The 22,403-nt window shown below is 48.4% G+C and overlaps 2 protein-coding genes across 5 annotated transcripts; one reads left to right on the top strand and one right to left on the bottom strand.

Moving 5' to 3' along the window:
• Positions 1 to 9,513: 9,513 nt before the first annotated feature.
• Positions 9,514 to 11,709, bottom strand: LOC117836830 (uncharacterized). Its single transcript, XM_034716344.2, has one exon. The coding sequence runs from the start codon at positions 11,707 to 11,709 to the stop codon at positions 9,649 to 9,651; it is 2,061 nt and encodes a 686-aa protein (XP_034572235.1). The 3' UTR covers positions 9,514 to 9,648.
• LOC117835555 (protein ALP1-like) lies at positions 11,686 to 20,220 on the top strand. Of its 4 annotated transcripts, XM_072290716.1 has the most exons (6): positions 11,723 to 11,822; positions 11,922 to 12,010; positions 15,973 to 16,333; positions 17,260 to 17,420; positions 18,877 to 19,633; positions 19,717 to 20,220. In XM_072290716.1, the coding sequence occupies exons 3-6, from the start codon at positions 16,105 to 16,107 to the stop codon at positions 20,172 to 20,174; spliced, it is 1,605 nt and encodes a 534-aa protein (XP_072146817.1). In that variant the 5' UTR covers positions 11,723 to 11,822; positions 11,922 to 12,010; positions 15,973 to 16,104; the 3' UTR covers positions 20,175 to 20,220. The 4 variants fall into 4 exon arrangements, with proteins under 4 accessions (XP_034570802.1, XP_072146817.1, XP_072146816.1 ...); XM_034714911.2 differs by lacking the exon at positions 15,973 to 16,333 and having other exon boundaries at positions 11,686 to 11,822; XM_072290715.1 differs by lacking the exons at positions 11,723 to 11,822; positions 11,922 to 12,010 and having other exon boundaries at positions 15,719 to 16,333.
• Positions 20,221 to 22,403: the final 2,183 nt, after the last annotated feature.

Raw genomic sequence — 22,403 nt, 5'->3', positions numbered from 1 at the left:
TTGCTAAAAAATACCCTGATGAGGTAGCAGAGTATCCAAGAAGCTCTACCAAATCCTTATGCAGCAATGTTGATGGGGAGCAAGTTGATGCTGACAAACTAGATGGGGTACAACTTCAACAACGATTTGTTGCTCACCAAGAAGAGTTAGCTACCTTGAATAAGAAGATAGAAGAATCAGAATCAACTCGCAAATTGCAGTCAACCGAGATTGAGAAATTGAAAAAGGTAACACAGGATTGTGAAGCACTCCTTCGTCGACTGCTAACCTATACAAGAGGTTAAGATGTTAAGATCAATGCTCTACTTTGTCTCTTGAGATTACGACCTGGAAGCGGCTATGTTAATCTCTGTTCTTTGTGAGATAATTATCTTGCAATAGTTTGTGATATGTGATGAACAATATGGTAGCTGTTGTCTCGATGGGGAATAATAATTTGTTTTCTTGTATACATAAATATGTGTGTTATGTTTATTATTTTGCCAACTGGATCGAAATTGAAATGAAATCAATTATTTATCAGGCCCGATTGATTCAATTTATGTTTGCCTTAAGTGAGCTTAGCCCACATATAATTGGGCCAAAAGTTAATTTCATTTATAAATCGGAACTAAAAGGGCCACAAACAATTTGCATGTTTAGGCCTCCGGGAGTTTCAAACCATCTTGCTAGTGGATGGGCACCTGTGCTTCTCATCGCTGCATTAAGGTGAAATCTTAATAAATTGTACGTCTTTTATTGCTTAAAATACTGAACTCTAATGATAACTGTATTAGCCTACTGATCCAGGGACTAATATAGGTAAATAGTGGGATTTCTGAAAGTAGGTCCCATCCCTACAGTGTCTTAATGTGTCAATACTCTAGAGATTTTTATTTTATTATAAGCTTCTGAATTTGATCATGTACGCTTGATGAAAGCATTGCTCAAACTCCTCTTCATTGTTGTCATCTTCATCTCCTCCGTCTTGTTCTCATCGCCTTGCTGCTGCCTCTTCTTCATGGATTTTTTCTTAAGTCCAGAACAGAACATATACCTAAATATAACTCTATTGAAAATTTTATGAAATTACCTTTCCAAAGAGTGGTCATTCATCTAAATTGGAGTTCAAATGAGAGAGTTATACCTATTTTATTTTAGAACTGCGTACTATATAGAACTGATTTCAGGAGGAGGCTCCTGCGCTTTGTGATGACAATCTTAGCAATTTTCTTCCTTGGTTGAATCACTCAATTAGAAGCTATTGAGCATCCCACTGGAGAAGATTGATAGTGTCATGGTACTTCTAATCTTGTTACCTCCAGTCTTGATCAACTCCAAATCGTCACCTTTTGTGCAGAGAGGCACTCCAATCATCTCTCTTTGCTTGACATGGTTGCTTCCAACACCTATTACTTGAACAAACAATTCTCCAAGAAACATTAGTCTTAAAAAATAATTTACACAGTGGCAAACCTTGCTTATCATCATTTGTATTGTCTTCATTAGTGTGGACTTGATAGCAGATGTTGGGCCACTAATAGATTTAGCACCTACTGCTAAAGAGCTGAGCCTTATGTTGTTGTCATCGTATTGGGGTGAATTTGAACTTGATGAAGTCCACCATCTGGCATCTAGTATTTACCTGCTTTCAAGGACGCAAACAAGGAAAAATAGGATATGTGCAATAGAAAAATTAGGGTTAGCCCGAAAAATTAGATAGATCACCTAGGGTTTGAGTTGCCGATTCTTGGCAACAGTGCCAGAAAAGCTTGTTGACGGAAGTTAGCGCACCAATTTGTGAACTGCAAGCGCATAGATCATCGTAGCTTTTCCCTTAGAGTATTCATCCAAGGTTTATCAATCCGTGGATTGGTAGCGAACTGACTAAGGTTTTCCATCTAATCTAACGGAGCAATCCTAACATGAAGCATCGATTGCATATAAAGGCAAACTTGTTGTAAAGGTCAATGACATGAATAAGTGTAAATCACGTCCACAGATATATATGATATAACACCACCAAGGTTAGCAAGAGCCTATCATCTTCTAGTTGTAGTTCTAGCCAATGAACAAGCACGTCATGCATCTCATCCAAAGCAATCTTTAAACTACTACCTCCGGTCAACCTACCAAAAACCCCACCCTACACGGAAGCAGACCCCGTCACGATCCCCCCTATCGGCACAGGTAATTTAAGGATATGAACATAGGTGAACATATCTAGCTATTATGAAGGATCGACATACTAGATCTAATCACCATGATCACATAAAGCATGCTATGTAGTCTAAACTATAGCATTAGACTAAGGAACAAGCATATTCATGATAGATAGAAAGCATAAAAGGAGGTATTGAGTCACTAACAAATCGGATGACATGAAGAGCATTACTCACATAATAGATGTATTAGATCATCACCTCCGAGTATATACCATCAATGATCTACTATTGGCTCTCCTTAACTCCACCATGGCACAACTGCACAGGGAGGCCATGGTGGCTAGGGTTTGGCCTAAGCCATCTCCTAGACAACTTCAAAGACTTGCAATGGCCGTCAACTCCCTCTGGTGAATGCCCTAGGTTTTGTCGAGTTCTAGTGGATGGATTCCGCATGCCAGCAAAAAATGGGGATATTTATAGTCCATATGTGCCATGGGGCGAAGGGCACCCTGAACCAACCTAGAAAAGAGCTAGGCCGAGGCCTCTCTGGGCCGATCTGCTGAGCCCCTACAGGCCTCCAATGCCCGAGTGCTTCATACAAAAGTTGTAGATCTTTTCAAGGCATGCAATTTTCCGTATAAATTCAACCTAGTCGGAGTTCGGATGACGAAGTTATGACCCATGCAATTTCAGCTCCTCCTGTGGGCATGTAGTTCAATGTTCGTATTTGGGCCTTCCAATGTTCAAAGTCCAAGCCCAAATCCAACTTGTAGAAAAATCCTTCATTTATATCATATTTCTTGAGATTTTGCAATATGATCCAAAACACAACACATATGCGAATGTGGGGGTATTTCATGTGCCGAGTAGCGGGTTAGTATAAGAATATGCTTGAAAACACTACTCAAATGGCATTAAAAGTGTGTTAATAATGAGCATCAACACTTCTGCACAGTGGGCGCTATGCTCGAACCTCATGAGGAAAGGCTTCGGTTGGTACACCATGACGAACACCTCGCCCGGTTGCAGATTGAGCTGCTCTCGTAGGAGCGCCTCGACGTCGCGCACCCCAGCACCATGGGGCATATGCAAGGCCCATGGCACCAAGGCGCTATTCTCCCAGTCCCAGACATATTGCTCAAGGTCAAAAAAGGTGGGGACGATGATTATTTCCTCCTCTAGATGGGTGTTGGGGTCTCCAATCACCATCGGCTCAGATCCCCGGTGCGAAGGTGGGGGCGGCGGGGGAGGTGGGGGTGGAGGCGGTGGGAGAGGTGGGGGTGGTGGTGGAGGCGGTGGGGTCGAAGCAGGTGGAGATCTGCGCCTGAAGGAAGGCACCCGACAGTCCCGCTCCCAATGCCCTAGAAGGCAGCAGCGAAAGCAGCGGGACGGGTCTCGGCAGGAAGCTGCCCGATGGTCCCAGGCTAGGCACCTAAAGCAACGTCCGGCAATGATGCACTTGAAGTTGTTGAGGGCCTCGGTGGGTGGCTGGCTTGAATGGGGGGTGGGCTGTGGCGATGTGCAGGGTTGTCTTGTTCGGTGTCCCATCGGTGTGAGCTGGGATGCATGTCGCGATGGGCGCTTCTTCGGCTTCTGGCATAGGTCCACCCTACCTCCACGGCGGGGGTGGGGCTCTGTCTTTGGCAGTTGTGGTAGGCTTCGTCCTAGTGGGGTCGGAGGAGTGAATGTGCTTCCTCTGCAAGGGCAGGTAGGAGGAGTGAATGCATCATGGCCGTGCGGCAGGGGTTGGTGCTAGGCAGTAGATGCGCTGCAGTGAACGTCCTCGGCGTAGGTGGGGGCCGGATCTAGCATTTGCGGTACGAACTCCACCGCATCCAGCCTTGGGTTGCTGAATCCAGGTGGCTGCGGTGGTGTGTCGAGGAAGAAGCTTTCCCAAGAGCTGCGTGCCGGTGATGGGTGGGAGGAGGTTGCCTGGGAGCGGATCTGGTGGGGGACTGACTAGTGTGATGGGGTTTGATGGTGGAGGGCGACCGTCGCGATCGGATCTGGAGGGGTCTAGAACGGGTTTACCAAAAAAAAATCCACTGCTTTCTTCTCCTTCTGCATGATGCTGCAAGTATTTTATCTTGTAGTGGTCTCACACAAACATTGTGCGGCTTGCCTTAACAAATGCTAACTGTTAGTGGGTCCCATCTTATGTGCAGTGGAGTAGCGAGTCGTTACAAATCCGATCCTCAGGGGTGTTTGGGAGACAGGGGCTAAACTTTAGCCCTATCACATCGGATGTTCAGATGCTAATTAGGAGGACTAAACATAAGCTAATTACAAAACTAATAGCAGAACCCCTAGGCTAAATCACGAGATGAATCTATTAAGACTAATTAATCCATCATTAGCGAATGGTTACTGTAGCACCATATTATCAAATTATGGACTAATTAGGCTTAATAGATTCGTCTCACGATTTAGCCTAGGGGTTGTGCAATTAGTTTTGTAATTATCCTATGTTTAATACTTCTAATTAGTATCCAAACATCCGATGTGACAGGGGCTAAAGGTTAGCCCCGTTTCCCAAACACCCCCTCAATGTTTGGGAGACGGGGCTAAACTTTAGTCCTGTCACATCGGATGTTCGGATGCTAATTAGGAGGATTAAACATGAGGTAATTACAAAACTAATAGCAGAACCCCTAGGCTAAATCGCGAGACGAATCTATTAAGCCTAATTAATCCATCATTAGCGAATGGTTACTGTAGCACCACATTATCAAATCATGGACTAATTAGGCTTAATAGATTCGTCTCGCGATTTAGCCTAGAGGTTGTGCAATTAGTTTTATAATTAACCAATGTTTAATACTTCTAATTAGTGTCCAAACATCCGATGTGACAGGAGCTAAACTTTAGCTCATGCCAAACACCCCCTTTGAATACCTGCCACTGTTGTTGTTTCGTCGTTGCATCACTTTCGGGGTAGTGACAGATGCCTGTCGGTCAAAGAAAAGAGATGTATGAATACTTCTGGCTCTGCGTTAGTGTCAACGTGAAGGACATTTTTAGCAACATTGCTTTCATTGTCTACATCAGTGTTCTAGCTGGAGAGGTCCAGTGTTTTCTGTTGTAAGATATTTCTGTCACTTCTCACCTTCCGATAATAAAACTTGCCCACTCCTGCATCCAAAAATCAAGTCATTTTAGAATTCAAAATTTATCAAAAAAAATTATTATACTCAATTTGACATGTGAACATGCGACAGTTAATTAGTGCCAAATATATCTAATAAATAGGAAAATCGATGTTATTTTATCTCTTGTTAATTTGTCCTAAAATTCCTTGATTAATTTGTTTTTTTTGGACGGAGGGAGTTGTTCAAACAAAATGAAAGCGGTGAAAAACCTATAATATATTTAGTGAAATGTTAGATACATATCTGTTGATAGATTTCTTGAAGGAAATCTGGCGAATTTTTCACCTCATGATTTAACGATGAGATTTGTTGTGCTGAAGTTCATCTCCTCCGTGCCCGGTGACCTCCATTAACTATAGAAAGTTTTAGGTTTAGAGGTTTTTTGTTTGGGGATTTGTGGCATCGGCCATAGAGGAGATGGCTGGAAGCTCACCAGCCCGGTGGTGGTGGTGGTGGTTGCGAGAGCGGAACAGTGGGTGGCGAGCCATGAGCGGCGGGGATTCTCAGATGGGCTGGGTAGGTGAGTCAGAACTAGTTGCTGGGTGGGGGCACTGACCGGATCCAGGTGGGTATCTGTGGAAAGCACGGGCGCATGCCGGAGTCGGGGAAGAGGATGGAGAGAAAGCTACTGGGTAGGTGGCAGCCAAGGAAGTGGGTTGGCCAACCTGGTCGACGCCGGGGATGGTGCTGGCAAGTTTGCGAGGCAGCAGGTCGAGTGGTGTTGGGCGCGGGGAAGGGGTTGGGACTTTAGGAAGACCAGAATATGATTGAGGAGGATATAGGTGTGGTGGATCCACTTCGGATTTGCTTGATTAAACATGATTAAGTCGCCTGATATGCGACACTCATGCTTTAACCAAGTAAACACAAAGTGCCGTCGGATTTCATCCGATTTAACCACTTGAACAGGACCGAATAGCAAACTCACACGAAGGTGAGCGGTTCCAGAGAATACAACAAGTCCACTGAGTTAAACAATTTAACCATTTAGTTTGGCCATAAAACAACATCAGAGTTTACAAGGTTTAGAAGAAAACAACAGAAGGTAAAACAACAAGCAGAAGCTACTTCGTCGGGGTCGGACATCCCTGGTGAGGCCACCCGGGACGTCAGTGATCCCTCTCCTCACCGTCCGAGGAGGGATCCCACTCAACCGTCCAACCCGGAGGGAGTTGGGGTGGCCAAGTGCCAACAGAGGATGGCTCAGGAGCAGCAACTTCACCTGAAAAAGAGGAGCCACAACAAGGCTGAGCTACTAAGCTCAACAAGACTTAACCGACAGGAGGAAGCTACTCCACCTCTTCTAGACATGCAAGGCTCTTTGGCTGAGGGGTTTGTTTGCCAAAAGCACTAGGTGTATCCCTAATTTCAAGTTTTAGCTCAGGTTCTAAGTTCATTATCCGGTCTAAGTTAGCAACTTATTCTGAGCAAACATGGAACCAAACAGAAGGTGTATAACTACCATCATCAAAACCATGTCATCATCAGATTCCTTTCTTACTCAGGGTAGCATAGCGATCAAGCAGTTTCAAACTGTGAGAGGCACACGAATCGATTCGAGTTTCTTAACCATGCATGGCAAACCTAATCTCATGACATCCGCGCACCACAAGGGTCGCTTCCTGTGTCGGTCGTCCCCATCAATTCCCAGGCACGTGTCAGGTCCAAACTTCCCTTGGCATGCAATGCTCCACAGTCCCGGCCTCTCCCGTACTGTGACCGCACTTGCACCCACATGATGCACCATGGGAACCACGTTCCAGGGACAGCAGGGGTATAAGCCACGCCCTAGTTCAATCAAGTACTAGGCTTCCCCATCCCATACTAGGTATGAGATTAGTACTTTCAAACACTTGATCATGAACACCACCACTGTTGGGCCTTAGCAAGTTTCATAGACAGATGGGGCGATCAGCCGACCACCAAAGAGTTACCCAACACCTTGCCCCGTCCATCGTCTTTATAGTTGTAACAGAAGAGGAAACAACCAACTCCTACAACTTGCGAGTGGCAGGAAATCACTCGGCTTTTACCGTTTTCTATTTAAGCAAAGCATCTACTCGGTCCAACAACTAGTGTTCAGATCAAGGAAAAACTAAGTCATGCATCTACGGTTCCAAACAACTCCTATACGTAAATGCACAAGCATGATAAAGAAGGCATGCGCAAGTTTGGGAAAACATAGGGGGATTCATGCATCCGGGGCTTGCCTTCAAACAAGGAGGAGGGGAGCTGCTCTTCTGCTTGGACGGCTTCGGCTTCTGGAGGCGGGAGCTCTGCTGCAGCTTCGTCTTCTGGCGCCGGGCACAACTCGTAGAAGCCGTCGGCGAGACGCAGCTCTACACGAATACAATGCATGGGTTAGCATTTAGACGGTTATTTCAACAGCAACACTTGCAAGTTTGAGCCCAGAAACTTGTGGCAAGTTACGAAAGGGTGGGGAGGTTCGCTTGAGTTGGTGGAGATCAAGATATGAGGGTCGGATGGGAAGGAACTTATGATCAGACCCTTCATCTAGAGGAATAGATGTGCTAGGGGTCCTCAGACTTACGTTGAGAAGTCCCCAAGTCTTTACACCTATACCCTTGGATCTAGGAAAAGGATGCAGCCGAGCCCTCGGGCGAGCCGGAGAAAGGGTCGGCGAAACAAATAGGGTCGAGCGAGATTGAACAGGGGTCGGGCGGATAGGAGGGGTCGGACGAGACGGACAAGGGGTCTGCAACTTACCTTCGTCTTACGGATGAGGCTTGGGGGTCGGGAAAGAGCAGACTTGGGCGGAAAGACTAAGGCTTGGGACAGCGGCGAGGTCCGGCGGGTTCCGGCGGCGGTGGTGCCTCTTGTGGACCACAAGCAAGTTTTTGCGCCGCAAGGGGGAGTAAGCGGCTGGGTGGATTGGGAAGGGCGGTGTTGAGCGGAGAGGAGAGTTCCTCAGGAGCTTAAGCGGTGACGTTTTGAGCGACGAGCAGAGAGCAAGGCGGGAGGGCAGCGATGGCGAAGGGGAACTCCGACGGAGCTCTGGCATTCCCTTTTATAGTTGTGCGGAAAAGAGAGAGGGTTGGGACGGCGCGAAGACCGGGAAGAACGATGGAGTGCGCTGCCGGGGCGGCGATTGAGCGACGAGGGCGGTGGAGCAGGACTTCGGGGATGACACCGGCGGTCATTGGGTACTAGAGGCGGGGTGGCGCAGGCGCGGTTTTGTCGGTGGTTGAGATTTGGCGAAGGCGGGCGTCGTCGTGCGGTGGATTTGATGGAAGCGACCGGGGAAACGACGCTAGAAACGAGGGCGCACAGGTGAGAACACAGGCGGCTGCGGTCGCGTGAGCGAGCGCGGAGCAACAGATTGTCGGAGGCAGAGCTCTGACAGGGCGGAAAAGGAGCTGTCGCAGCCGTGGTCTGGGTTGGCGGAGGAGGAATCATCGCGTAGCGCGGACCGGGGCGGCGCGACTGTGGAGGGGCAACGGAAAAGACGGGTGGCATCGGGCTCTGCAGCCGGGGGTCTAGCGAGGTGATGATGGGTGCGGGCGGCGAGGTGCTGCAGAAAGGGTAGCAGAGGAGCTTCCGCTGCGATTGGGGAAGGGGGCGCGAGAATCCATCCGGTCGCGGCCGGCGACGGGGCGGAGCGGCGGGCGTCGGAGAAGTTGAGCCACGCGGCAAGGGAACTCTGAAGCGGGCATGCAACTCGAGTGCGTCTGTCGCGGGAGATCGGGGAGAAAGATCTCGTGGGTCCACCGGTCAGTCTCGGTGGTCCACTGCTCAGATTGAAGGGAGGCGTTGTGGGAGGACTTAGAAAGATCCGGCGAGTGAGTTGGGGTTGGCGGGGTCGGGACTGAACTGGAGGTTGAGCACTTAGACTTGGTAAAGCTGAGACAGGGGATCAGGGGCTCGGATTAAGATTAACGTGAAGGATTTTAACCGAGGTCGTTACAATAGGAGGCATTGCGATGTGAGCTTTTCATTTAAATTCAATGGTTCAAAAATTGACAGTTCTTAGGGGTGTAAATTTATTGACAGATGGATAGACAAAAACAAAATGCAGATCCCAGTTGGTGATTTCTTACGCAGAAATGTGCATCTGTGTATTCAATGTTAGAGTGTATTGTGCCCAAACAGAGGAGGAACGTTTTGCTGCCTCAGCAGTCAGCCGTGTGCTGTGATTTCTAGAATTTATTGAACTTTCTTTTTATTTCTCTAATTCACAAATGGATTCTTCTAATAGAATATATTCCAAATTCTATATTAAATTTGATTTCGGATATTTTCAATTTGCTTCAACCGGCTCATATGTCAGTTCCTCACTAAGCACCACCAGCCTCTAGCCCTCTACTGGCTGGCGAGCCCAGCGGTCGGTTATGTACTTATGTGTCAACGACGAGCTTGGCCCTGGCGTGGCCAGACTCCACCCTGTACTGGTCGCCGACGCCGAAGTGCGCCATGAGCAGCCACACCACGGTTAGCAGCTCGCCGCCCTGGCTGAGCTGCCTGGCATGGGCGCTCCCGGCGCACTTGCCGGCGGCGTAGCAGAGCATCTCCACCCACACGCTGGTGACGAGCCGCCACCGCTTGGCCTCCGTGGCGCCCTCCAGCTCCAGCAGCTGCCGGGCGAGCTTGCACGCCTGGAACAGCACCGACTTGCTCCGGTCCCCCTTCACGTCCCGCGGCTCGGCGATGGACGTGTCCACCGCCCGGAGCCTCTCCGCGCAGCCGGCCTCGTCCCCGGCCTCGTCGGCTCGCCGGAAGAAGAAGCTCTTGGCCTCCGCGCAGGTGTCCCCGAAACGGATTTGCCCAATGCTCGCCGTCATCATGAACGGGCGCATCACCAGGAGGAAGAGCATGTAGCTGGACACCTCCCTGCTCATCGCCGGCAGAGGGTCACCGCCGATGATGTCGTCTTGGTTGGCGTAGAAGCAGAGGTCGGTGGCGATGTGCCAGAGGAGGATGCTCTTGTCGAACTCGCAGTCCACGCTCCAGCCCAGCTGCTGGTACAGGCCCTTGCGCTGGAGCGCCCACTGGCCCCGGTGCTCGCCGAGCTTCCGGTAGGTCTTGGGATCCATGGTGCTGTTGGCCTTGCTCTTGAGCTGCTCGAAGACGAGCTGCTTGAGCTCCTTGGACACGGCGATCTTCTTCGTGTACCTCCAGCTGTCCCACATCGTCTTCACGCGGAAGTTCCACCGCCATTCCAGCCGCTCCATGAGCCCCTTGTACCAGCGGGGCTCGTCGTTGAGGCAGTAGCTGATGAGGTTGTACTGCGACATCCGGTTTGACCACCTCGGCCTCGTCTCCGGCTGGAAGAGCTGGATCAGCCAGAACACCGCCCCCGCCGCCGGCAGGAGCCGCTCGCTGGCTCGCAGATCGGCGAAGGTCCAGGGGGAGATCACCATGAGGAGGATGGCGTAGGTCTCCAAGAAGATGGCGCCTCCCAGGAGCACGTAGGAGATGTCGACGTCGACGCGCGCGTTGCTTCGCATGTCGCCGGCGGCGCGCGCGAAGAGCACGAGCGACACGACCGGCGCGGCGAGGGTGAAGACGCGGAGGCCCCGGCCGAGCCAGCCGTGGATGACGGGGGCCTTGGAGTGGAGGGACTCGTACATGAGCACCAGCTCGATCTCCACGACCTTGAACGCCTGCTCCATCTCCAGCCTCCGGAAGAAGGCGAGGCTGTCGGTGCGGTCCTGGAAGCTGAGGATGAGGTCGACGAAGAGGCGGCGGAAGGTGTGGAAGAGCCGGTGCGCGCTGCACACCAGGTCGCCGTACTCCACCCGCCTGACCTCGACGCGGGCGTCGCCGTCGGGGGGCCGCTCCGGTACGATGACGATCTTGGCCACCAGCCCGGCGTCCGTCCGCGACTGGCACTCCTCCACGAACTTGGCGTAGTTGGGGCCCGGGTCCGGCGGCGTCAGCATGGAGCTGCGGAGGCTTCCCATGCTCGCCGCCCGGAGCGCCAGCGTCCGCTCGCCGTACTTGGTGACGCCGGCCATGAACATTATGATTGCCGGGACCATTAGCCGGACCCCCGGGCGCGACTTCCAGTAGACGTAGCCGGCGAGGACGACCTGCGAGACGAGGCTGAGCAAGTGGCGCAGCCAGAGCTCGTTGTCCTCGACGGCGAACGCCGTGATGGTGTCCTGCCCGCCGAGGTGGAGGATGAGGAAGGGGGCCCAGAACACGAGGACGTGCATCTCGGCGTTCCGGGAGCCGTCGCAGAGCTTCTGGTTCTGGGATAGGTTGCCCAGTGCGTAGATGGCGATGTAATCGGCGAGGAGGTACGCCAGCCAGAGCGGCATGCGCAGCCACCACTCGGCGATGCGCTTGCGCAGGCCGCCGGCGAAGAGGAGGAAGACCTGAAGGGCGAGGCTGGAGAGGACCAGCACGCGGATCTCCCACTCCCCCCACACCTCCCACAGATGCTTCAGCGTCATCTCCCACTAGCTATGTTCTTGACTATTCCTCAGCAAATCTTACACCTTATCTACTGCTGATCCATGACTCCATGAGAGCCTATTTGCTTGCCTGGTTTCGTTTGTGAATAACAGTAAGCAGAGGATTGCACATCAACACGGAATTGCTAGTAATTTGGATTTTTATGTGCCTGTGCCTCTATATTGAGAGAGGATGTTTTTTTTCCCGTCAGGGCACAGGGGCACAAGACACTGATGACCGGCAAAGGTCCTTGCAAGGTCAACGTACTCCCTCCGTTACAATTTCCCTCCGTTTCAAATTGTAAGTCATTCCAATTTTCTTAAAAAGTCAAAGCAATATATTTCCATTCATAGTATATCTATTCAGTGCTATAAATCTTTATGACAAACATAAAATGGTTTGACTCTCAAAAAAATTAGAATAACTTACAATTTGGAAGGAAGTACTTTAAGGTCTCGTTCGTTTCAGTCGGATTGGATTCTAGCTTGAATTACTTTAAGGCCCAGTACGAGTGATTCCGCCTGTGTCACTCAATCCGGTCAGGATTTAATCCTGCCAATCCGCTCAAACCGAATAGGTACAGATGGAATCAATCCGCCCAGGATGCGCGGCGTGCGTTGCCCATTCGCCGCCAACGAGCATCACTGCGCCCACGCGCCGACGACTGCGCCGCACGACCTCGTTGCGGTCAACCCACTGGGATGGCTCATCGTACTGTACCCACGCTCTGCCCATGCCGCTGGCATCACATCGCCATTGCTCGCCCATCCTTGACATTGCTCGCGCTGTCCTTGGCCACTGCTCGACCTTGCACGGAAGCCAACACCTCGACCTTATCCTCTCCTAGAATCCCAGTCCGCCGGTCTCGCTTTCTCCCTCTCTCTCTTCCTTTCTTCTTCTTGCGCCAGACGTGCATGAACCGTACCGAGTTGTGCAGCTGCGATGGCCAAATTCGTCCGCTCCACTCTACCAGAACCAAATCGCCTCCATCCGAAACTCCACCACCTCCTAGACTCCACCCTCCACCACTCCTTGCCGAGCTTCGACCACTTCTCCGCCGGGAATTTCAAATCTCGCGACCTCCATTCCCGCCGCCGCTCCAAGCTCCACGCGCACACCGACGACCACTCTCCGGCCATCATCTTCGACAACCAACCGAAAAAACCTAGTTATGGTGAGCCCCTGGTGCTGCAGCGCTCGTCACCTCCCTCTCTCCGCCGCCGTGGCTGCCGGTGTGGCATGCCGCCCGTCTGCCCATGCCACCGCTCGCCGCCGGCCATGTTCTGGCTGGCATTTGGCAGGGGCAAGTGGGGGTACAGGTGCGCCCTAGCGTGCTAGTCGTGCTGGCGCCATGCTCACCTAGCCGGTGGAGCTCGCCCCGTTCAGATTTGAGGCTGGTGGAGCTCGGCCGACCTTCCATGACTCGCCTCGTGCGCCGTCAGCTCCTCGCGTCGTGGCCAGGAACTGATCCAAAAGGGGGATGGGCCTTCAAACCAGGCCGTGGAGGGTAGGGGAAAGCCAAGCCGAGCCTATTTTCATTCTAGGTCAAGTCTAACCGAACAGTGATTCCAATGCAGACTTAACTTGGAAACCAATCCACCCAGAACGAGCTTGGTTCCATGCCATTCCGAGAAAACCAAACAGGCCCTAGAGGCATCTCTGTACATGCAACCTCTCCTTGCCCTTCCACGTGCCATCCTTATCCTTGATTCATTATTTATTTGCTTTTACTTGTGTTGCGGGCCCAGCAATGATTCCTGACACTGTAGCCCAACAGGAGCGATGCCTGTTTTTTCTACGGAGGCGACTGGTGGAGAGCGGTCTCCCAGTCCCACTTGGGTTCCTTGGAGAGCCCCACGCCCCACACCTCGTCTTATCGGCTTGATATGTCCATAGAAAAAAAGAAAATATATAAAGCAATTAGATTGCCATTGGCTCGCCGGCTCGCCCCGGGCGATCCACCCCTACAGCAATCTCCTCCGCTGTTCATGCTCTTCGTCTCCGACCTTATCGTCATCATTTTTCTTTGACGAGCACCCCTGCCCTGTCCAACTACTTCGTCTCCGGTGGCTTTTGCTGCTGGACAAGTCGTCGCTTACCACCGCCGCGCTAATCCGTCTTCATCAGAATGTCAATATGCTACCCCCATCGTCCTACACCCTCCATCGGATGTCCCCGACCGTCTTGGCCAACGGGGTCATCACTGCCTCGCCTCAAGCCCATCTCCACCGCAGGGCCGGCGGTAGCCTTCCCGGAGAACCTTGTGGGCGCAGAGCAAGCAACCCCAACCCGTCAACGACCAAAGTTACTTTCTTAGATTCGTTAGTTCCCTCCATTCTTCTCTTCTTTCCTTTCTTGGTTAATTTCTGCTTCCGACCAACTCATCCTTTCCTGATCGAGAGAGCTCTCACGAGAAGCTAAAATAAGAGTCATCTCGTTTTATATTTTCCAACTTTCTTTCCTATATGGGGGCAGGCACCATCAGTTTTAAAACGGTCACCTCAGCTTGCCTACATGCACATGAATTAATGCGGGGAGACTGAAAAAGCTACTCTATAATAAATATTATAGATTTATAGCTAGTTTAATTAATGCGGGTTTTATGCTCATTGTACAAATCCAACCAAATAAAGTTTATATTACAAAAATAAAAAAAATGATAGTTAAATTATTGGTTAAAGATTGTAAAGTTTGAATCTTGGTATGTGTGTGCCGTACCTCATAAATAAAAAAGGAGGGAGTATTATAGCTAGCTCATTGGAAGATTGTTTATTATTAAGATATTCATAGATGATATGGACAATTATTGTAGCTGGTAATTGACTATATTGTTGGAGTGCCCTAATAAGATCAGTTTTAATGATAAAGTTTAATTAATGTTAATATAGCTAATCATATTAATTTTAAATATATTATTTTTATTTGTTTAGTGAAAAAATATATTTATATGCATTATGAACTTATTTTCTAATTAAATGGTTATCTACTTATGGAAATATATATTTATATTTATGTTTATTTTGATATATCTAATTATTGAAATATTTAGTGATAAATACGTTATTTTTGATAAGTTATGCATTGTGTAGTACACTCAAATTCACTCCATATTTGCATCATAATTTTAATCTACTATAAACTCATCGACATACGCTATGTTGGAAGTTGAGTAAATATTCAAATGCAAAAGCATGTTCGAACTATTCATTTTGTATTCGTATTAGTTAACATTTGTATTCATATCTAAATTTAAATTCAAATATGGTAAACCATGCTATCTGAACCGAATCCATCCTACCGATGCCCTTAGCTACCAACTGTTTGGATTCTAACGGTTTATTTTTAACGCTAACAGCTGGCTGGATAGATTCGAATTCCGAACCGGACATTATATAGTTTAGGGCCTGTTTGGTTAGCCTTGCTTATAAATAAGCAACTTATATTTAAGCAAATAAGTTGCTTATGACCCAAACACCCTTGCTTATAGACTTGCTTATAAGTTGCTTATGCATAAGCAAATAAGCAAGTTTGGAGCTACTTATTTTGCTTATGGGGTGCACTTTACCCCCCTACCCTCCCCCACTTTTCTCTCTCTCCCCCACTTTTCTCTCTCCCCCGTCTGCATCCTCCCCCAGATCCGCACCTCTCTGGTTCTCCCACCCCTGCGCCGCGCCCGATCTCCGCCCGCCGCTCCCTCCCCGCCGCCGCCGCCGGCCTCCGCGCGCCGCTCACGCGACGGCCCGCTGCTCCCGGCCCGCCTCCGGCGCCGTTGTCCGCGCGCAGTCCCCGCGCAGCCGCCGGCGCGGGACTCGGCGCGCCGCACCCGCCTCGGCCCGCCGCTTCCGCCCCGCCTCCGCCGGCGGCCTCCACGCGCCGCCGGTTTCTCGCTCCCGCACCGCCAACGTCGCCAGGATCCGCGCGCCGCTTCCGCCCCGGCCCTCCGCTCCCGCCCCGTCCCTCCGCGCCCGCCCCGGCCCGCCGCTCCCGGCCCGTCGCCTGCCTCCGCGCCCCACCGCCCGCCTCCGCGCCCCACCGCCCGCCTCCGGCCGCCGCTCCCTCCTACCCTCGGTTGTCTCTCACCCTCGTCCGCACTCTCTCCGCCCGATCCCCTTTCTCCCTCCCCCCGTCCGCACTGTTTTCGGTGAAGATCCCCTTTCTCTCTGTCTTCCTCTTCCCCGGCGCCAAGTCCCCTGCGCCATCCCTCCTTCCGCGCCTGCGCCATCCCTGAAATCATGGACGGTTACCGTGATTTCTTTTCGCAGGGGGCCTCATCCTCGGCAGGTCCTTCCTTCCGTCAACCCCATGGCGTATCCACCCCCGATGAGTTGGAGCTCCTGTCTCAATGGCCTGAGCAACCACGTACAACTCCTACTGTTTCTGCGGGGAGGGTTGGGATGGAGAATCTCGATCTAAACTCGCAGCAAGAAGATTTCCCCTACATCGAAGAGTACTCCGCATTACTCGATCGAGGAAGAGGCCGTGCCGATGGCGGGAGAGCAGCATCGTTTCAACCTCCCCGTCAAAGCGCAAGTGGTATTCCAATTGGACGGGGAAGAAGTGCTGGACGAGGTTCTGGCCGTGCCCGTGGAAGAAGTGTCAGCGCATCACATTCGCCGCCCGCAGGTTGGTGTAGCTGTTTGGTCCTCTTCTTCTTTTTGCATAAGACGCTTATATGGTTAAGGATCATATTGTTCTTGTTTGTTAGCCTATCAGTCAAATATGGTCGCTGAATTTGTAGTACTTTAGTGCAATTGCCATTGTTATGTACAAAATAGTACCCTTCCTGATACTATGACTTTTGTTAGGAGTAACAGTACAAATCAGTGAACAGAGTTATGTTTTGGATCCCAAACATGTGTTCATAGTTCAAACCTACCATAATTTGTGATGGTAGACAGTATATGGTCTGGCAAAGCTTGTATCTAGGGATTTTCATCATTTATGTTTTACCCTTTAAGCAATGTAGACACATAGTGGTTACTGCTTGTGTATGTGACATGCCTGGTATGGCTGGTTCCAGTACATAACTCCATTCTCAAGTAAATAGAATAGGGTGAAGTTTGGTAAGTGCAGGTGCTGAAGTGCATAACTCCATCACTGAAATGCTGTATTGAAAAAAAGTTAAATACCTGGTCTACACTTATCAACTATACTTACAACTCCAGTTTCTATGTTCAATCATAAGCTTGTTATATCTGAAATGGTTGAATCAGAAGCTGATTATTTCTGAATTTGTTATGTATGATAAATTTATTTCTGAGTTATTTATTTTGGTGGTCCACAGTAATGTTGTTTTGTTTCAAGACTTGTTTTTGAATGGCTATATTACTGTGTGGGTCTGCTGTCCTTCACCTCGTATTCCACTATAACTTGTTATCCTGACAATTTCAAAAACAGTTAGGATATTCATGGCTAAGCAATTGATGAACTTTATTTTTTAAATGGACTGATTTTTTGTGGATGTTCATATCTGTTTCTTGTATATCAGTATACTTGAATGAATGGTGGCTATATCGAATTTCTAAGCTTGTTATCTCTGAATTTTGTAGGGGCAAGTCCTCCCCTCCGTCAATCATTAAGGGGGAGGTTATCTAAATTTAGAGGCGTCAGACGTGGTGCCTCTATGTCGGGTGCAACACACTGTCCATCGTTCACCAACCTGGTGGATGACGAAGATATTGATGACGAAGATGTTGACTCCTTGCCTTCTGTAAGAACACTTATCTCAGCTATTTGTGTTTGAACATGTGTGTTGCATAAGTACATTTTGAGCTAGCTGTTTCTTTCCATGTTATGTGTTAGAACAATTATGACAAGGCGAATTGGAGCGCAGAAAACACTAGCATATTTTGTGAACTCTGTGTTGAGCAAATGAGGCTAGGAAATAGCCCAGGTGGAAAGATTAACGCTAGGGGTTATAAAGAAATTGCACGAAAATTCAACGAGAGGACAGGCCTGAACCATGCTCCCAAACAATTCAGAAATAGATGGACAACATGCAAGAAACTTTATGAATTCTATAAGTTTGTGATGTCACAGTCAGGACTAGGTAGGAAAGCAAATGGTGCCATTCTAGCTTCCGACGAGTGGTGGGAAGAGAACCTTAAGGTAACATGGTTTCCTAAACAAATGTAAAACCCAGTTGTTTATGTTTGTGACAGATTATAAGTGCTGTTTCTTTTTGTGTTGCAGTTTTTCAGTTCGGAGTGCCAGTTATTTTCAAGATATATGCCTGACTATGTTGATGACTTACAAGAGATGTACCAGAAGGTGGTAGTGGATGGAAATTCATCTACCATTGCAGGAAATGTGGTTGCTGAAGGAATTGACCTTGACAATGAGGTTATTGATTTACCAGAAGATGATGTTACGTTACCAGATGATGCACCTGAAGAGTACGCTAGCCCACTGAGTAATAGCAGTCGAAAGAGGAGTTCTAGCACAAAAGACACCGCAATTAGTCCGCCAAAGAAGGGAAAAAATCAGTTTCTGAACATATTCAAAGGCCTAGTGCACACAATGAAAGCTGACAGCTCTGAGGACAGCGAGTCAATCAAGCTGAAGCAGAGGGACATGGAGTTAAGGCTGAAGCAGAAGGAGATGGAGATGAAGCAGAGGGAGATGGAGATGAAGCAGAGGGAGATGGAGATGAAGCAGAGGGCAATGGAGATGGAGTATAGGAGGAAAAATGAGGAAATGGCCGGTTATGAGGTACAAGAATGCATCAATAAGGCAATAGAATGTGGAGCTGCAGAAGGTACAGAGGAATTTTTTGTAGCCATTGAGTTGTTCAGGGACAAATACAACCGGATGGTTTTCTCCCAGATGAAGTCAAATGAGGCAAGGTTCACTTGGCTACACATGAACGTCACGAGGGACAAGTGAAGAATGTGGCGCACTATTTGCTTTAGATGCTAGAGGGGAACTTTTAAATAAATTGTGAAATATTTGTACTGTGTTGATTTGGGACCTTTGTTATGTGTGAACCATCTCATTATGTGTGAACCTTTGTTATGTGTGAACCCTCTCTATATGTGGCATAACATTTAGTTGTCATTCCATTCCTGTCATGTCCATATTGTTTATGTCATTCCATTCCTCGCTTATAAGTTTGATTTTTTGAGTAGTGAACATGAACTCTGATGGATTTTATTTTGATTGTACAGATTCTTCCTTTTCACAATTCTTCGTCTGATGATGGGGAAGAAGAATTGCTGCTCAGAAGGAAGAAGAAGAGGAGGCAACTTGCTACTATTTGTGCAGCTTTCGGTATGTACTATTACACCACATACCTAGACAAAGCTAAGTATAGGATTCCATCCCAAACTAGTTATGAATGGGTTGTTAGTACATTACAGAATAGGACATCATTCTACAACATGTTTAGGATGAATAGAGATGTGTTTGATAGTCTACACAATATCCTAGTCCAATCATATGGGTTGAAGTCAACAAGGAGGATGACATCAGTAGAGGCTTTAGCTATGTTTTTGTGGATTTGTGGTGCGCCTCAAAGCATGAGTCAAGCTGAGGATCGTTTTGTTAGGTCCACTGAAACTTGCAGTCGAAAGTTTGAGAAGGTTTTGCACAGTCTGTGCAAGCTAGCAGGTGATATCGTTAAACCAGTTGACCCAACATTTAGTACTGTGCATCGTAGACTGCAGTCACCACGGTTCTCTCCCTACTTTGATAATTGCATTGGAGCAATAGATGGAACACATGTGCCTGTTATTGTGCCAGTGGACAAGGTTGTCCAACATACGGGCCGACATGGATACACCAGCCAGAATGTCTTAGCAATATGTGATTTCGACATGAGATTCACGTTTGTTGTCGCCGGATGGCCTGGATCGGTGCATGACATGAGAGTCTTCAAAGATGCATTGATCAAGTACGGCGACAAGTTTCCTCATCCTCCAGAAGGTTCTTCCCTATTATATGTTCCCATAGTAGTCACCATGTCTATCTATTGGTTGAGTATAACACGAAAATTAATTATTGTGCAGGGAAATTTTATTTGGTGGACTCTGGGTACCCAAATAGACCGGGATACCTGGCACCATACAAGGGGACGAAATATCATATCCCAGAGTTTCGACAAGGACCACTCCCTAGAGGTAAAAAAGAGCTTTTCAATTATGCCCATTCATCACTAAGGAATGTCATTGAGAGGTCCTTCGGAGTTTTGAAAAACAAATGGCGTATTTTGCGTGATTTACCGGCATATCCAATGCCAAAGCAAAGCAACATAATTATCGCTTGCATGGCAATTCATAACTTCATTAGAGAGAGTACACTTGCTGATGTGGACTTTGAGAGGGCGGATAACGATGAATCCTATGTGGCGCCTGCCGACGCATCGTCGTCACAAAACAATGCTGATACTAGTCAACATGGGGATGAAGATCAAGACATGAACCAATTTAGGGATTGGATTGCCGATGGACTCTCCAGTAGATCTTAGCTTCCTTTGTTTTGTAAATAAGGTACTTGTAAATTGTTGAACAACATTTTTTTTGAATAATAAATTTGGCTCCCAGCACCGTGGCAGCCAAATGAAAGCCGGGAAAAAAAAATGAACCTCCCGTATGGCTACTGATTTGGCGAACAAAAAATAACCTCCCTGGAGCAGTTTCTGGCGCAAGTTGTGGCGCACACGGTGAACAATTTTGGCGCCAGGGCCAGGAAACATCTCTGGCGCCAAGAGCAGGAGCTACACTGGCGCCAATTTTGCTGTGGCGCCAGGGACCAGGAGGGTAACAGCTGCATTAATTAGGGGTAGAGGGAAATGGTGTGGACCAGGGGTAAATGTGTCAATACCACTCTCATTTATTGCAAATAAGCAACCCAAACCAAACACCTAGACTTATTTATAAGCAACTACAATAAGCAAATAAGCAACTTATTTATAAGCAATTCCAAACCAAACAGGCCCTTAGGCTGTCAAATAAATACTACTATATTGTACCAATTATTGACGGCTGACACGCTAAACGTACCTCGTGTTACTAAAAACAAATGGGGAGCTTCCAAGTTCCAACGTCGCTTCAGCCAGATCTTGGATGCTAGCAGTGCGGCACTTCAATTCACGCCGAGAAAGCCCCGCAAAAGCAACTCTGCGAAATCAAATTTCGAGCACGATCTAGGCCCTGTTTGACACTAGGACGGTCGCATACTAATTAAAAAGTATTAAATATAATTTAATTACAAAACTGATTGCACGGAACGTCGTGAGATGAATTTATTAAACCTAATTAGTTCATGATTTGACAATGTGGTGCTACAGTAACCATTTGCTAATGATGGAATAATTAAGCTTAATAGATTCGTCTCACGAATTAGACAAGAACTTCTGCAATTAGTTTTATAATTAGCTCATATTTAGTCCTTCTAATTAGCATCCGAATATTTGATGTGACAAGTGTTAAACTTTAGCTCGAGGATCAAACACACCCCTAGTGGTGGACCCTCTGTCGAGCACGCTGCAAAAGCAACTCTGCAAAAGCAAATATCGAGCACGCTGCAACCTGCAAAAGCAACTCGAGCAAAATCAAATATCGAGCAAAATCAAAAATCAAATATCGTGCATCTCCATTAAATTTAGTAAAATTGAATACCTTACTTCAAAATTACCTTCTCCGACAGTATACTTAAAATTGGTGACCTATAATTCTTTCAACCTATAATTCTTTCAAGTACAAATATGCGAATGAAGTCATTTTCCAGGAGTCAATCTACAAATTGACCATCTCCTTCATCTGTTCTTCTCATCGCTCTGCACAGCAGATCTCCCTCGACGGCGCCGCTGCTCCTCCCACGCCGGCCCATTGCTGCCCTCCTGCACCGGCTGCCCCACTCCTCGTCACCAAGGGGGGACCTACATGTATTCAAGGGTATTTTGTTAAATACCTATTATTTTTGCAAAAAAAACTTGTATATATAGTGTATCCTAGGTACATGTATCAAAAACAAAATAGATAGGATCAAATTGAATCCAAACAAAAAAAAAACCCACCTAGACACCTACCTGAGCCGCTCCTTCCTACCCTGCTGCTGGCCCATGGCCCAATCGGCCCTTCCCACACCTCTTCGAGAGCACAAAGCATTGCTCATTGCCGACTTCCAAAGTTCCAGTCCTCTTCTTCCTCATCTCCTCAATCGATTCTGGTGGCAGCTCTAACCCTAACAACCATAGCAGGCTGGCGTCGGCGGGGAGGCCAGATAGTGAGGGGATTCCGGCAGCCCAGCAGGTGTCTATGAGCCCAGGCTAGAGACGCCACCCTTGGAGTAGGCGTGCTGCGCATAGTGGCCTGCGTGGCTGCGCTTGCGCTTGCGCCTGCGCACGCAGCGCCACAGGCGTCGGCGACCGGCAGCGGCTAGTGTCGGATAGCCGGAGCAGGGAGCACTCCATTCTCTTCTGATCCTCTCTGAGCTAAAGTCAGGCGACACAGATATTAGGATTGAGGTGAACATTTCGATTGTTGAAAAATTGGGATTGCATAGCAATTTGCTAAATTGGTCGATTTGTTATTGCAATTTCCTGGTGCTTGTGAATTCGTGACAATGTGACTTGTGACGGCAGTAGGAGTGACACTTGTGAATTTGATCTTAATTTTAGGTCTGAAATATGAAGATGAAGAATAGTGCCACTACTGATTTGAGGTCTTTCTTGGCAAGACTGCTGCAAAGAAGG

Source organism: Setaria viridis, chromosome 9 (genome assembly GCF_005286985.2).
Source record: "Setaria viridis chromosome 9, Setaria_viridis_v4.0, whole genome shotgun sequence".
NCBI lineage: Eukaryota > Viridiplantae > Streptophyta > Magnoliopsida > Poales > Poaceae > Setaria > Setaria viridis.
The sequence above is the reverse complement of the archived record's forward strand: the minus strand, read 5'-3'. Positions and strand labels throughout refer to the sequence as shown.